The following is a 14,769-nucleotide window of genomic DNA, read 5'->3' on the forward strand; positions in this document are numbered from 1 at the left end:
CTCTCCCATCCCCCTCTCTCATCCCCCCCTTCTCTCTCTCTCTCTCTCTCTCTCTCATCCCCCCCTCTCTCTCTCCCATCCCCCCTCTCTCATCCCCCCCTTCTCTCTCTCCCATCCCCCCTCTCTCATCCCCCCCTTCTCTCTCTCTCTCTCTCTCTCTCTCATCCCCCCCTCTCTCTCTCCCATCCCCCCTCTCTCATCCCCCCCTTCTCTCTCTCTCTCTCTCTCTCATCCCCCCTCTCTCTCTCTCTCTCTCTCTCTCTCATCCCCCCTCTCTCTCTCTCTCTCTCTCTCTCTCTCATCCCCCCCTTCTCTCTCTCTCTCTCTCTCTCTCTCTCATCCCCCCCTTCTCTCTCTCTCTCTCTCTCTCTCTCTCATCCCCCCTTCTCTCTCTCCCATCCCCCCTCTCTCATCCCCCCCTTCTCTCTCTCTCTCTCTCTCATCCCCCCTTCTCTCTCTCCCATCCCCCCTCTCTCATCCCCCCCTTCTCTCTCTCTCTCTCTCTCATCCCCCCTCTCTCTCTCTCTCTCTCTCTCTCTCTCATCCCCCCCTCTCTCTCTCTCCCATCCCCCCTCTCTCATCCCCCCCTTCTCTCTCTCTCTCTCTCTCATCCCCCCTCTCTCTCTCTCTCTCTCTCTCTTCCCCCTCTCTCTCTCCCCCTCTCTCTCTCTCATCCCCCCTCTCTCTCTCTCACACACCTCCCTCCCTCAACCACCCCCCTCTCGTGAGATCTCAGGGGTTCATGCTGGGACTTGTAGTCCTTAAATTTTGGAGGGAGTCACATCCGTTAAAAAGGAAGGAGTGGGGCAAATTTACATAGGAGGGGGGGGCGCCCAATTTTAGTCTTGCCTAGGGTAGCGCAAAATACACCACTGGTGGGACATAAGACACGTGGTTTTTGTTTGGAGCACTGTTCTCATCTTATTTCTATCCTATCATCTGGAGTTTTTCACGTGTGGCTTTTCACATTTGGAATTTTGGACTTTGGAACTGAGGAATTCACACTGAACTTTTTGCACATCCCTTTAGGCTACGTTTCCACTAGTGCGACGCCAAAGTCATGCGATTTACAGTGCAACTTTGCAGTGCGACTTTGATGCAACTTTTTTGATCTGACTTGACACACTGACTCAAAGTCCCATCACAGTAGTGCAGGCACCTTTTCAAAGTCGCTTCAACTTTAACCACTTTACCACCGGAGGATTTTGCTGTCTTACGTCTGGGCCACTTTTTGCGATTCGGCACTGTGCGACTTTAACTGACAATTGCGCAGTCGTGCAATGCTGTACCCAAACAAAATTTACGTCCTTTTTTTCCCACAAATAGAGCTTTCTTTTGGTGATATTTGATCACCTGTGCGATTTTTACTTTTTGCGCTATTAACAAAAAAACAGCGTAAATTTTGAAAAAATAACAATATTTTTCACATTTTTTTATATGAAATTCCCCCCCAAAAAATTTAAAAATCAAAAATTTTTTTAAATTTTTGGCCAATTTGTTTTCTGCTACATATGTTTGGTAAAAAAAATCACAATAAGCATATTTTGATTGGTTTGCGCAAACGTTATTGCGTTTACTAACTAAGGGAAAGATTTCTGTCATTTTTGGTGTTTTTTTTGGCGGCGATCTGCGTTTTTTTTTTTTGCGGGACTGCGACATTGCGGCGGACAGATCGGACCCTTGACTGACATTTTTGACACTTTTGGGGGTACCAGTGACATTACTACAGTAATCAGTGCTATATATATGCACTGTTACTGTAAAAATGACACTGGCAGAGAAGTGGTTAATTTTATTGGAGAGGGAGGGGTTAATGTATGCCTGGTGCTTACTAGCGTGTGTGGGGGGAGGTGACTGAGTGACACAGGGACAGATCGCATGTTCAGCTATGCTGAACCCTGCAATCTGTCACTGTCTGTCACTTAGGAGATCCGCCCGCTCTGTTTACACAAGCGGGCGGATCTCCACACTCGATTCCCCGACGATCGGGGAAGAGCAGCAGCGATCGCCGCTGCTCCTCCCCTGGCCCGACTCCCGCTGTGACTGAATACAGCGGGAGCGAGCCTCCGGTGGCGCACGCGCGCCGCCGAGAAAGGGGAGTGTCTGGCGACGTAGGTCTAGGTCGCCAGACGATAACGAGCCACATTGCCGCAGTAGAGCTCGAGTGAGCAGACGGCAAGTGGTTAAGTTGCATACATGGGAACGGGTGCCATTGAAATGAATAGGTTTTGACTTGTCATGCGACTTGACATGTGTCGCACTAGTGGAAACGGGGCCTTAGAGATCTTTGCACCTTATTTTTTTGTTCGGTTCGAGATACTTAAGACATCGTTTATTTTTTATTTGTGGAAAATTAAGGTATATTGTCACAGTTTGTCTTGTTGATTTGTCACCTTTCGTGTTTTAACACTTAGAGTGACACTAACATTTTATATCGCACCAGACTTTTTATTTTCATTTCACTATTTCCAGAATACCAGTTGGATCTTTGGTTGCAGCTTAAAATTCACTTATCAGTGCACCCTTTATTATTATTATTATTATTATTATTATTATTATACAGGATTTATATAGCGCCAACAGTTGACGCAGCGCTTTACAATGTGAAGGAAGACAATACAGTTACAATACAGTTCAATACAGGAGGAATCAGAGGGCCCTGCTCGTTACAGCTTACAGTCTAGAAGGGAGGGTCAAGTGAAACAAAAGGCAATAACCGAGGGGGGTGGGCAGATGGATAAAAAGGAGGTATATTTGTTAGGTGTTGGTAGGATAGGCTTCTCTGAAGAGGAGGGTTTTCAGAGATCGCCTAAAAGCTAATAGAGTAGGAGATTATCGGACAGATTGGGGGTAAGGAGTTCCATAGGATTGGAGAGGCTCTGGAAAAGTCCTGGAGGCGAGCATGGGAGGAGGTGACGAGGGAGCTAGCGAGCAGGAGGTTTTGAGAGGAACGAAGAGAGCGATTAGGTTGGTATTTTGAGACTAGGCTAGTGATGTAGCTGGGGTTAAGCTGTGGATGGCTTTGTAAGATGTTGTTAGTATTTTGAATTTAATTCGTTGGGTGAGCGGAAGCCAGTGGAGGGCTTGACAGAGAGGAGCAGCGGACACTGAGCGATCGGTAAGATGGATGAGTTTGGCAGCAGCATTCATGATGGATTGAAGGGGGGATAGCCTGTGTAGAGGTAAGCCAACGAGAAGGGAATTGCAGTAGTCGGGGCGCGAGATGACCAGGGAGTGAACTAAGAGCTTTGTTGTGTCTTTGGTTAGAAAGGGGCGTATTTTGGAGATGTTGCGCAGGTTAAGACGGCAAGATTTGGACAGCGATTGGATGTGGGGCTTGAAAGAGAGTTCAGAGTCCAGGACAACACCTTTACACACATTTGATATAAAGGCGTTAAACCGCGTTTAGGCGCGTTTAGCAGCGTCGGGCGTTTTTACAGCTTAACGCTGCTGCTCCAGAACGCGCTGGCCCTGGGTTTTTTTTTTTTTTTTTTGCAGCTTAAAAACGCCTCTGCCACTTGGAGCTCTTAAAAGCTTGTGTGTGCATGAGGCCATAGAATAACATGGAGGGGCATTTTTAAGCTGCAAAAAAAAAATGTCTGACGCTCCTAAAAACAGCTGCAAAAACGCCCTGTGTGCATGAGGCGTTAATAGGAGGAATACAGGATCCCTGTGTTCATTACTGACAGAACAGCAAGAACAGTGGTCTGCCGTGTTAACAACAGCAGACGCCATTCTCTCTCCACAAGGAGTGATCGTGGGTGCCTGGCAGACATAGCGTCCGCCGCGCCTACTGATTGGCTCCCCCCTGTAGCCAATTGGCGCCTATGCGCGCCCCCACTAGTGGTCCCGTGAAACGATGTACATGTACGTCTTTTCATGGGACAGAGCTGACCAGTATAAGCACGGCGGCTGGTCAGCAAGTGATTAATATGGTTTGCACTGATTGGAAGAGGTGCCCCCCCCCCCTTGTGCCGTGCCCCGGCCGTTTTCCCCGCTTACCGGACCTGCCGGCAGCGGGGAAAACGATCCGGTCCCGGATCCTCAGAGACAGGAAGTCGAGTGAGGGCAAGATGGACCCCACTTGACTCTATGGTCTTGGAGGACCGGAGCGACGTCAAAACGTCGTTGCCTAGCAACTGGTTTAAAGGGCCAATTTTTTTTTTTAGTGTAGTTGTGAGGTCTGAGGTCTTTTTGACCCCAGATCTCACAATAAAGAGGACCTGTCATGCCTATTTCTATTACAAGGGATGTTTGCATTCCTTGTAATAGGAATAAAAATGATCAAATTTCTTTTTTTTTTTTTTTTTTTTAAAACGGTGTAAAAATAAATAAAAAATAGGAAAAAAAATGAAAGCGCCCTGTCCCCGTTAGCTTGCGCGCAGAAGCGAACGCATACACAAATCCGGCTCACATATGTATACGGTGTTGAAACCACACATGTGACATATCGCCACGATCGTTGGAGCGAGAGCAATACATTGAGCCCTAGACCTCCTCTGTAACTCTAAGCTGGTAACCTGTAGACCTTTTTGAACTGTCGTCTATAAGGATTTTTAAGTTTCAATGTTTGTCGCCATTCCGCGAGTGTGCGCAATTTTGAAGCATGACATGTTGGGTATTTATTTACTTGGCGTAACATTATCTTTCACATTATGGAAAAAAAATTGGGCTAACTTTACTGTTTTCTTATTTTTTTTAATTTTAAAAAAGTGAATTTTCTTCCAAAAAAAATTTGGAAGACCGCTGCGCAAATACGGTGTGATAAAAAATATTGCAACAAACTCCATTTTATTCTGTAGGGTCTCTGCTAAAAAAAAAAAAAATATATATACTGTAATGTTTGGGGGTTCTAAGTAGTTCTAGTTTTCTAGCTTGTAAACACCAAGTGTCAAAAATAGGCACGGTCTTAAAGTGGTTACATACTATTTTAGTTTTTTAGTTATCAGTTTGCACAGAGATTTACCTGCACTGGGTTTGTAAATATTGCACTGATTATACATTGTTTTATAGGTAAGTATAACAGAAATTAAAAAAATAAATAAATCTGTAATCACTTTTAAAAATGTAATATCACTTTAACCTACATAGTGCCTTCTGCCATTATATATGTGTCACAGGTTCATGATTTTTCTTTCTGTTCCATTGCAGCTGACCGTGAGGACCAACAGAATGTGGCGGCAGCAGCAGTGGCCAGACCGCGTTTCCAGCCAGAGGAGCGGGGAGATGGGATGCCACGGAGAAGGGTGAACAGGGGCATGATGGCCCAGAGGCAGGCGCGGCGTATGGAGGAGGAGAGAGAAGGTACCCAATCAAAGTCCTTCGTTCTTCTATCACTTTATTATCTGCTTACTTCAATGACTCCTAGTCTGCGTGTTGTCCTGGTAAAGTGCAAGCACCGCCTATGCCCGCCTCTTCAGCTGGCACTACTGGAAGACCAGGGCAGCAAAATCCTTTTCTCTATTTGATAAATTTTAAATAGCGCCAGCAAGTTACGCATTGCTATACATGGTAAACCGTTCCTTGGGAGCTCACAATCTAACATCCCTAGCACACTCATGCCTGCTAACACAAAGCGACAATTTGGTTATTTTCTTAGGCCCCTTTCACACATGGAGTCCGTTCAGATCCGCCTGTCAGTTTTTTTGACGGATCTGAACGGTCCCCCCATGCATCTCTATGGGGCATCGGATGTCAGCGGAGACATGTCCGCTGACATCCGATCCGTCAAAACCGGACGGATGGAGACCCTATTTTCCATCCGTCTGGCGGATCGCATCGGATGAGAACGGACAGACGGTCTGTTCCCATCCGATTCCCCATAGAGATACAAATGCACACCACACTTTTCACATATTTATGTGTAAAAAGTTTTGAACTCCATTTATCATTTTCCTTCCACTTCACAATTATGTGCCACTTTGTGTTGGTCTATCACATAAATTCCCAATAAAATACATTTATATTTTTGATTGTAACATGACAAAATGTGGGAAATTTCAAGGGGTACGAATACTTTTTCAAAGCACTGTATGCGATTTGTTTTTTGGACATGCTGGGCTTTCTTTTCCAATATATTGTCCTGCATGAATGATTTTATTTTTATGTAATCTATAGACAAAAAAAAAGAAAAATCAAAACTTTAAAAAAAATACTTTAACCTCTTCAGCTCCAGGCCTTTTTCTGACGCTTTTGTTTATATGTACTTTTTTTTTTTTTGCTAGAAAATTAGTTAGGACACCCAAAATGGAAATATTTTTTTTAAAGCGGAGGCCGTACAAAATAAATTGGTGAGTTTTGCAATTTTTTTAATGTCACGCGGTATTTGCGCAGCGGTTTGCAAACACAATTTTTTTGGGGAAAAAAATTCACTTTTTAAAAAAAAAAATACATAACCCAATTTTTTTGTAAAATCTAAAAGATGATGTAAATAGATACCAAACATGTCACGCTTTAACATTGCGCACACCTGTGCAGCAGTGAGAAACAACGTAAATTGTATTATCCTTAGGCAGCGCTCTAAAAGCCTTTTCAGGTTACCACTTTAGATTTACAGAGGAGGTCCGGTGCTAGAATTACTGCCCATGTTCTGACGTTTGTGGCGATATGTGTGGAAGGATCGCTGTTTGCGTGAGTGCGGGACCGAGGCACGTGTTCCCCTTTGCGCGCAATACCGGGGCACTTTACATTTTTATTTGTTTAATTATTAACTAAATACCTGTAGCGCCCTCCTAGGTATGTGCTAGTGTATAGTTTTTGGCTCTGTCTGCTTACCAGAGGGGCTGCAGGTAGATCTATATTGTTCTCTGCCCACTGGAGATCAGGATCTGTTAGTGAGGTCTGCTCATTGTGCTCAGTATGTGATTCATTGAGTCTAGAGGAGTGTTTTCACACTGGTCCAATAGGGAGGCATGTTGGACAGTTGGAGGAAATCTGACGAATGGATGCATAGGCTTTGATACAGTCCTGGTGATTGGCAGTGGCAGGTCTCCTCAGTGCATTCTGGGATACTGTATAAAAGCCAGGAGCACATGTGCTGCGTGGTCTTTGGCTGGAGAGCAGAGTCCCGGAGGGAAGGGGGCGGCTGCCTCTTCCTCTGTAGCAGTGGCACATGGTCACAGGAGGTCATCCTGAGGGCCAGAGGAAAGGATGAGAGGAGCTGAACCCAGAGATCCAGGAGAAATGACTGAGGGGGAGACACTGGAAAAACAGTATTGTGAGTACAGGGACTCGTGTCAAGGGGCCTGACCTGAGGGGGGCCACCCCACATGCAGGATAGTCAGAGGATGGGTGTCGGCAGTCAAGAGAGAGAGGATACTGAGGAGAGTGTCCTGAAGATAACCAATAGTTCTCCAAGTCATCTTAGGAAAGAGACTTAATGCTAAATTCACCTTTAGTGACAGGGTGAATCAAAAGCCTGGCTGTAAATGAAGATAGAAGTCCTCCAACATTCTGTATAGTTAATTGGGAGTATCCCACTTTTCCCTTCTCCTATCCCTAACTTATAATAAAACACAAAACAACCACATACCCCTGGACTGGTTGTTGGAGCGAGCCACGGAGGAGAAGTGAGAGACTGTGCATGTGGAGGTTGCTAATGGTAACTCAGGGGGACCCGTAAGTGTGAAATCTAGCAGTCCCTAAGGGGGCAGTACTACATACCAGAAAAAAAAAAAAAAAAGACGATGTGGCCCTGATGTAAAGTGGGCTAAAAATCCTCAGTAGATAAAACAAATGGCAGTGATGCCTCCCAGCTGCCCCTTTAAGGTAAAACAACACCCTTTGATAAACAGAAAAAAACAGAAAAAGAAGGCGCTTGGTATGTAGTGTATGATACCCAATAATGAGGTATTCCACCCGTCCTGGAGTTAAATAAAATACAACCGTGTACCTGATGGACCTAGTGTTGTTATCAAATGAATACCTTCATAATACAGGCATACCCTGCTTTACGTACCCTCCCTTTACATACACTTGCGAGTACAAACACATTGGCGTCTATAAAAAATCTTGGTCAGCTTGGCATGGCACTGCTTCCGGTCTTTAACATTGGCATCTACGGGAAATCGTGGTCACCTTGACATGGCACTGCTCCCAAACCATAAGTGACAGGGACACCAAACTTGGGGAGCACCGAGAGGGGATCCAGGACTACAACATATCCACATTTTGGGGTCAGCCAGCTTGCCTAGGTAATCGACCATGTCATAGTCCTGGGTCCCCTTAACGTGCTCCCCAAGTTTTGTGTCCCTATCACTTATGGTTCGGGAGCAGTGCCATGTCAAGCTGACCATGATTTCCAATAGAGCTAGTGTATTTACATATATTGAGAAGTGAAAAAAGGTAATGCTTCACTTTAAGTACATTTTCTTTTTACATACATTCTCTGGTGCCATTGTGTACTTAACATTGGAGCATGCCTGTAATGTAGAGTCATTCTGCCTTACATAAATAAATGGATGAAAAACAATTCAATAAAATAAAATTAACAACAGACTGGCTCTACAATTAGAATACCAAATAAATAGTCAATGCGTAATTGGCAATAGAATTCCTAAACAGTAGGAAATGTCAATAGTCCATATACAATGAAGCGTAAGACTAACAAGAATGTTGCCAGGACCACCACTGGATCCACCGTGCAGTGCAAAAAAATCCTGGGCAGTGTCTACCTTCTAAAATCGGTGGTAAGTGCTTCCTCCACACACCAGGTGCAGTGTCCTCTTGGCTGCGGTTGGTGAATCAGCCTTCACACAATTAGGTAGTGATCCCTCTGTAGTGGTTCTTGCTCTTCACTCTCCTCATGCCCCACAGATGCTTAATAGGGTTGAGGTCTGGAGACATGCTTGGCCAGTCCATCACCTTTACCCTCAGCTTCTTCAGCAAGGCAGTGGTCATCTTGGAGGTGTGTTTAGGGTTGTTATCATGTTGGAATACTGTCCAGTGGCCCAGTCTCTGAAGGGAGGGGATCATGCTCTGCTGCAGTATGTCACAGTACATGTTGGCATTCATGATTCCCTCAATGAACTGTAGCTCCCCAGTGTCAGCAGCACTCATGCAGCCCCAGACCATGACACTACCACCACCATGCTTGACTGTAGGCAAGACACACTTGTCTTTGTACTCCTCACCTGATTGTCGCCACACATGCTTGACACCATCTGAACCAAAAAAAATTATCTTGGTCTCATCAGATCACAGGACATGGTTCTAGTAATCCATGTCTTTAGTCTGCTTGTCTTCAGCAAACTGTTTGCTGACTTTCTTGTTCATCATCTTTAGAAGAGGCTTCCTTCTGGGGCGATAGCCATGGAGACCTATTTGATGCAATGTGTGGCTTTTGGTCTTAGCACTGACAGGCTGACCCCCCACCCCTTCAACCTCTGCAGCAATGCTGGCAGCACTCATACCTCTATTTCCCAAAGACAACCTGTGGATATGATGCTGAGCATGTGCACTCAACTTCTTTGGTCGACCAAGGCGAGGCCTGTTCTGAATGGAACCTGTCCTGTTAAACCGCTGTATAGTTTTTGCCACCGTGCTGCAGCTCAGTTTCAGGGTCTTGGCAATCTTCTTATAGCCTGGGCCATCTTTAAGGGCAACAATTATTTTTTTCAGATCCTCAGAGAGTTCTTTTCCATGTTGAACTTCCAGCGACCAGTATGAGTTGAGAGCAATACCACCAAATTTAACACACCTGCTCCCCATTCACACCGGAGACCTTGTAACACCGGGGAGGGAAAATGGCTAATTGGGCCCAATTTGGACATTTTCCATTAGGGGTGTACTCACTTTTGTTGCCAGCGGTTTAGACATTAATAGCTGTGTGTTGAGTTATTTTGAGGGGACAGCGATTTTACACTGTTATACTGAAGCAGAGCATGATCCCCCTTCCCTTCAGAGACTGGACCGCAGAGCAGTATTCCAACATGATAACGACCCCAAACACACCTCCAAGATGACCACTGCCTTGCTAAAGAAGCTGAGGGTAAAGGTGATGGACTGGACAAGCATGTCTCCAGACCTAAACCCTATTGAGCATCTGTGGGGCATCCTCAAACGGAAGGTGGAGGAGCGCAAGGTCTCTAACACCCACCAGCTCTGTGATGTCGTCATGGAGGAATGGAAGAGGACTGCAGTGATAACCTGTGAAGCTCTGGTGAACTCCATGCCCAAGAGGGTTAAGGCAGTGCTGGAAAATAATTGTGGCCACACAAAATATTGACACTTTGGGTACAGTTTGGACATTTTCACTTAGGGGTGTACTCACTTTTGTTGCCAGCAGTTTAGACATTAATGGCTGTGTGTTGAGTTATTTTGAGGGGACAGCAAATTGACACTGTTATACAAGCTGTACTCTCACTACTTTACATTGTAGTAAAGTGTCATTTCTTCAGTGTTGTCACATGAAAAGATAGAATAAAATATTTACAAAAATGTGAGGGTGTACTCACTTTTGTGAGATACTGTATATATAGATATAATGTGTGGGAGTTCTAAGTAATTTTCAAGCAAAATTTGACATATATTTGAGAAGCGTCTGAATTGTCCCGGAGTTGAAGTGGTTATTTTAGAAGTGTACTACTACTTTAGTGACTGGTTCCTTTGACAACTTGTACTTTACAGGCCACTTAGGGTTGTTATTCCTGTTTGCCTGTATCAGTGACGTATTCATCCCTAACCATAGTTAGGATCCATAGACTTTGGCACAAAGCCCCAAGGATGAGAATGAAGTGTCATCATGGTGGTAATCAGAGTTTGAAATTTTCCACCTGCTTGTCTCTCTGCACCCGGCGGAGATATTAGCCAGGAAGTGACATTTACAATCTCGAGGGGATCTGCAGATGGGTTACAATTCTCTCTGGTAGTGAAAGGGTGAATTCTCGAAATGACTCACCGGCGCTCACTATCACATATTATGTGCTGATGTTTTGCTTTTCACTAAGAAAGTGACATTTTCCTGGAATCTTAATGCATCTGCTGGGCTCAAAACATGCAATCGACCAAGAAATATTGAAATTCAGTAAAAAAAAATATTGAAAGAGTGTGAAAACCTCACAAGGCAAAACCCACCCTAATGTAGAAAACATCAATTTAGTCTGTATGTGTTTTACTGAATTATTTTTTAAAGTTGAACCCCTGCACAAAAAAACATTTATTGAAGTGATTTGTGTAAAGTTAAGATTTTTTTTATTTTTATTGGTAATTAAAATAATAAAAATGCTTACTGTTCTGGCATATGAAAAATATTCAAATAATATAAACATTCAAATATATAAATAATATATAAATATAAAAAAATATAAAAAATAATCCCCACTGTTGCATTTGGCGGGAAGTACTGCCCATTCTAGTGGGGATGCCCCACAACTGCGTGCAATTATTATTTTTTTTATTTTATTTTTTTACGCCTTGTTTGAATTGCTCATCAGAGGGCATTTGACTGTCAATTGCCCTCTGATTAGCAAACAAACAATGTAATATGTGTTCCCATTTTTTCCACTTTTTTAAAACTCTGGTCCGGCCACATCTAGAGTATTCTGTCCAGTTCTGGTCGCCAGTCCTCAGGAGGGATGTGCTGGAGCTGGAGAGAGTCCAGAGAAGGGCAACTAAACTGATTAGGGGATTGGAGGACCTTAATTATGAAGAGCGTCTGAAATCGCTTGTTTTATTCTCCCTGGAGAAGAGTCGCCTGAGAGGGGACATGATAGCAATTTATAAATACCTCAATGGTGATCTTAGCATAGAAAAAAAGCTATTCAGTCGAAAGGATTGCATGAGGACTCGAGGGCATACAAAGCGATTAGAGGAGAAGCGTTTTAACCTCAGGCAACGTGGGGGGTTCTTTACTGTTAGGGCTACAAGATTGTGGAATTCTCTACCACAAGAGGTGGTTTCTGCGGGAAGTATGGTGGCTTTCAAAAGACTCTTAGACTTACATCTCAAGGATCAGAACATTCAGGGGTATGAGAGATGATTACAGCCACACACACCCACACAGGTTGAACTGGATGGACTGTTGTCTTTATTCAACCTCACCTACTGTAACACCTTATTAATGCCTAATGTACCCCAATCAGCTCTAATTCACTCTTTTTTTTCTAATTAACCTCTATTTTTCTAACCATTAATATTTAGAATTTTTCTGTGTTTGTATTCTTATTTTTAATTTTCTTTTTGTGTTTTTCTCTTTTTTGTAATTTTGTAAAACACTTTGCCAATGCTTTGTACCAGGACCATCATTTTAATGTCCTAAATGGGACAAACAAAATAATGCAAAATATGCACATATACAGTCATGGCTGAAAGTATTGGCACCCCTGCATTTTTGGCAGACAATGCACCAGAACATTTTTGCTTTTACAAATGTTTAGGCATTCTCGTCTTTATTTCTTTTGTTTGTATTGGTATGACACCAAAAAAGTGGAGAAAAAATGCCAAATCTGACACATTTCATGCAAAACTCCAAAAATGGACTGGACAAAATTATTGGCACCCTCAATTTAATATTTCGTAGAACACCCCTTGGAAAATAAAAACTGAAGTCAATTGCTTCCTGTAACACTTCTACCGAAATCTTTGACCACTTTTTTTTTCGCCAGCTGCTCCAGGTCTGTCAAGCTGGAAGGGTTTATTTTCCCAACTGCTGTTTTGAGATCTCTCCACAGGTGCTCTATGGGATTTAGATCTGGACTCATTGCTGGCCAGTTCAGTACTCTCCAGCCCGTTGTCTTAAACAATTTCTGGGTGCTTTTTGAGGTGTACTTTGGGTTATTGTCCTGCTGTAAGACCCATGGCCTCTGAAGAAGACCCAACTTTCTGACACTAGGCTTTTTATATTGCACCCCAGAATTCTTTGGTAGTCCTCAGATTTCATAATACCATGCACACAGTCAAGACCGATAGTGCCTGAAGCAGCAAAGCAACCCCAAAACATCAGTGAACCTCCATCAGTGACTGTAGGGACTGTATTCTTTTCTTTTTAAAGGCCTCATTTCTTTTTCTGAACACAGTAGAGTAATGGGCTTTACCAAAAAAACTGTAATTTTGTTTCGTCTGTCCACAGCACATTCTCCCAAACGGATTTTGGCTTCCCCAGATGAGTTTTGGCAAACTCCAATCTGGCTTTTTATGTTTCTGTGTCACCAGTGGGCTCCTCCTGGTTCTCCCACCATAGTGTCGCTTTTCATTTAGATGGCGGCGTATAGTGCAAGCCATAGTTGTACCCTGTGTCTGAAGGTCAGCTTGAATTTGTCTGGAAGTTGATCGAGGTTCTTTATCCACCATTCTAACAATCCTTCATTGCAATATTCGTTTCATTTTTCTCTTTCATCCATGTCCAGGTAGATTAGCACCAGTGCCATAGGCTGTAAACTCCTTGACAATGTGGCGTACAGTGAACACAGGAACATAGTTACATAATAGATGAGGTTGAATAAAGACAATAGTCCATTCAGTTCAACCTGTGTAGGTGTGTGTGGCCGTAATCATCTCACATAGCCCTGAATGTTCTGATCCTTGAGATGTACGTCTAAAAGTCTTTTGAAAGCCACCATACTACCCACAGAAACCACCTCTTGTGGTAGAGAATTCCACAATCTTGTAGCCCTCACAGTAAAGAACCCCCCACGTTGCCTGAGGTTAAAACGCTTCTCCTCTAATCGCATTGTATGCCCTCGAGTCCTCGTGCAATCCCTTTGATTGAACAGCTTTTTTTCTAAGCTGAGATCCCCATTGAGATATTTGTAAATTTCTATCATGTCCCCCCTCAGGCGTCTCTTCTCCAGGGAGAATAAATCAAGCGATTGCAGACGCTCTTCATAATTAAGGTCCTCCAATCCCCTTATCAGTTTAGTTGCCCTTCTCTGGACTCTCTCCAGCTCCAACACATCCCATTAAAGGATAAGTCTGGGGAAACCTAACTAACGCTAACCCTGCTCTGTGCCACTTTCTAAACCTAATCTATCTAACCCTGTAGAGCAAAAATCACTGTACTTACCTATTCTGCAGCGGACCCGGTCTGATCCCAGCATCAGCTGTCAGTGGTGGCTTCAGCGTGGAGACGGTGCAGGAGAGGCATCGGACAATGGAAGCCCCATAGTAACTCTATGGGTTCCCAGTCATTTCACAGCCATTGTCAGTCCTCTCCTGCACACAGCTTCCACCGCTGGAGACCGGAACAGATCGACTGCAGAATAGGTAAGTTCAGCGATTTTTGCTTTACAGGGTTAGATAGAATAGGGTTAGAATGTGACAGAGAGCAGGTGTAACGTTAGTTAGGTTTTGCCTGGACTCCCGTTTAAGATCTCTGCAGATGGCATTGTAACCTTTAGATTGTCTTTGTTTTTTTACAATTTTTGTTCTCAAATCCTCAGACAATTCTTTGCTGCTCTTTCTCTTCTCCATGCTCCGTGTGGCACACAGGGACACACAACCGAAAGGTTGAGTCAATTTTTCACCATTTTAAAGTGGAAGTAAACCCTCCTATCGTTTTCTAGCAAGGAAGCTGCCATCTTTGGCCTCTGTTTAATCTTCAACTGCCATAATGCTGCATATGTGATCAGTTATGATACCAGCCATTGGATGTTTTGACAGTTTGGTTGAGTGCACAACCAATGGGAGTGTTACATTTCGGGCATGTGCCGGAAATGTAACTGTTTTTTCAAACTGTTAAATGAATGGGTTTACTTCCTCTTTAACTGGTTGCTGATGTGATTTCTATATTTTCAGGACCTGTTAACTGATACGGGTGAGTTTAATAACAAATTA

General features: G+C 43.8%; 1 protein-coding gene across 1 annotated transcript in view; it reads left to right on the forward strand.

Annotated features, from left to right (window-relative positions):
• Positions 1-14,769, forward strand: part of DDRGK1 (DDRGK domain containing 1) — a 141,954-nt gene that overhangs the window by 21,253 nt on the left and 105,932 nt on the right. The window contains exon 2 of the mRNA XM_082263477.1: positions 5,152-5,304. Coding sequence (XP_082119603.1) covers positions 5,152-5,304 — 153 coding nt within the window. The remainder of the gene's footprint in view (positions 1-5,151; positions 5,305-14,769) is intronic.

This window comes from Pelophylax lessonae (assembly GCF_965119305.1).
Source record: "Pelophylax lessonae genome assembly, chromosome: 1".
Taxonomy (NCBI): Eukaryota; Metazoa; Chordata; class Amphibia; order Anura; family Ranidae; genus Pelophylax; species Pelophylax lessonae.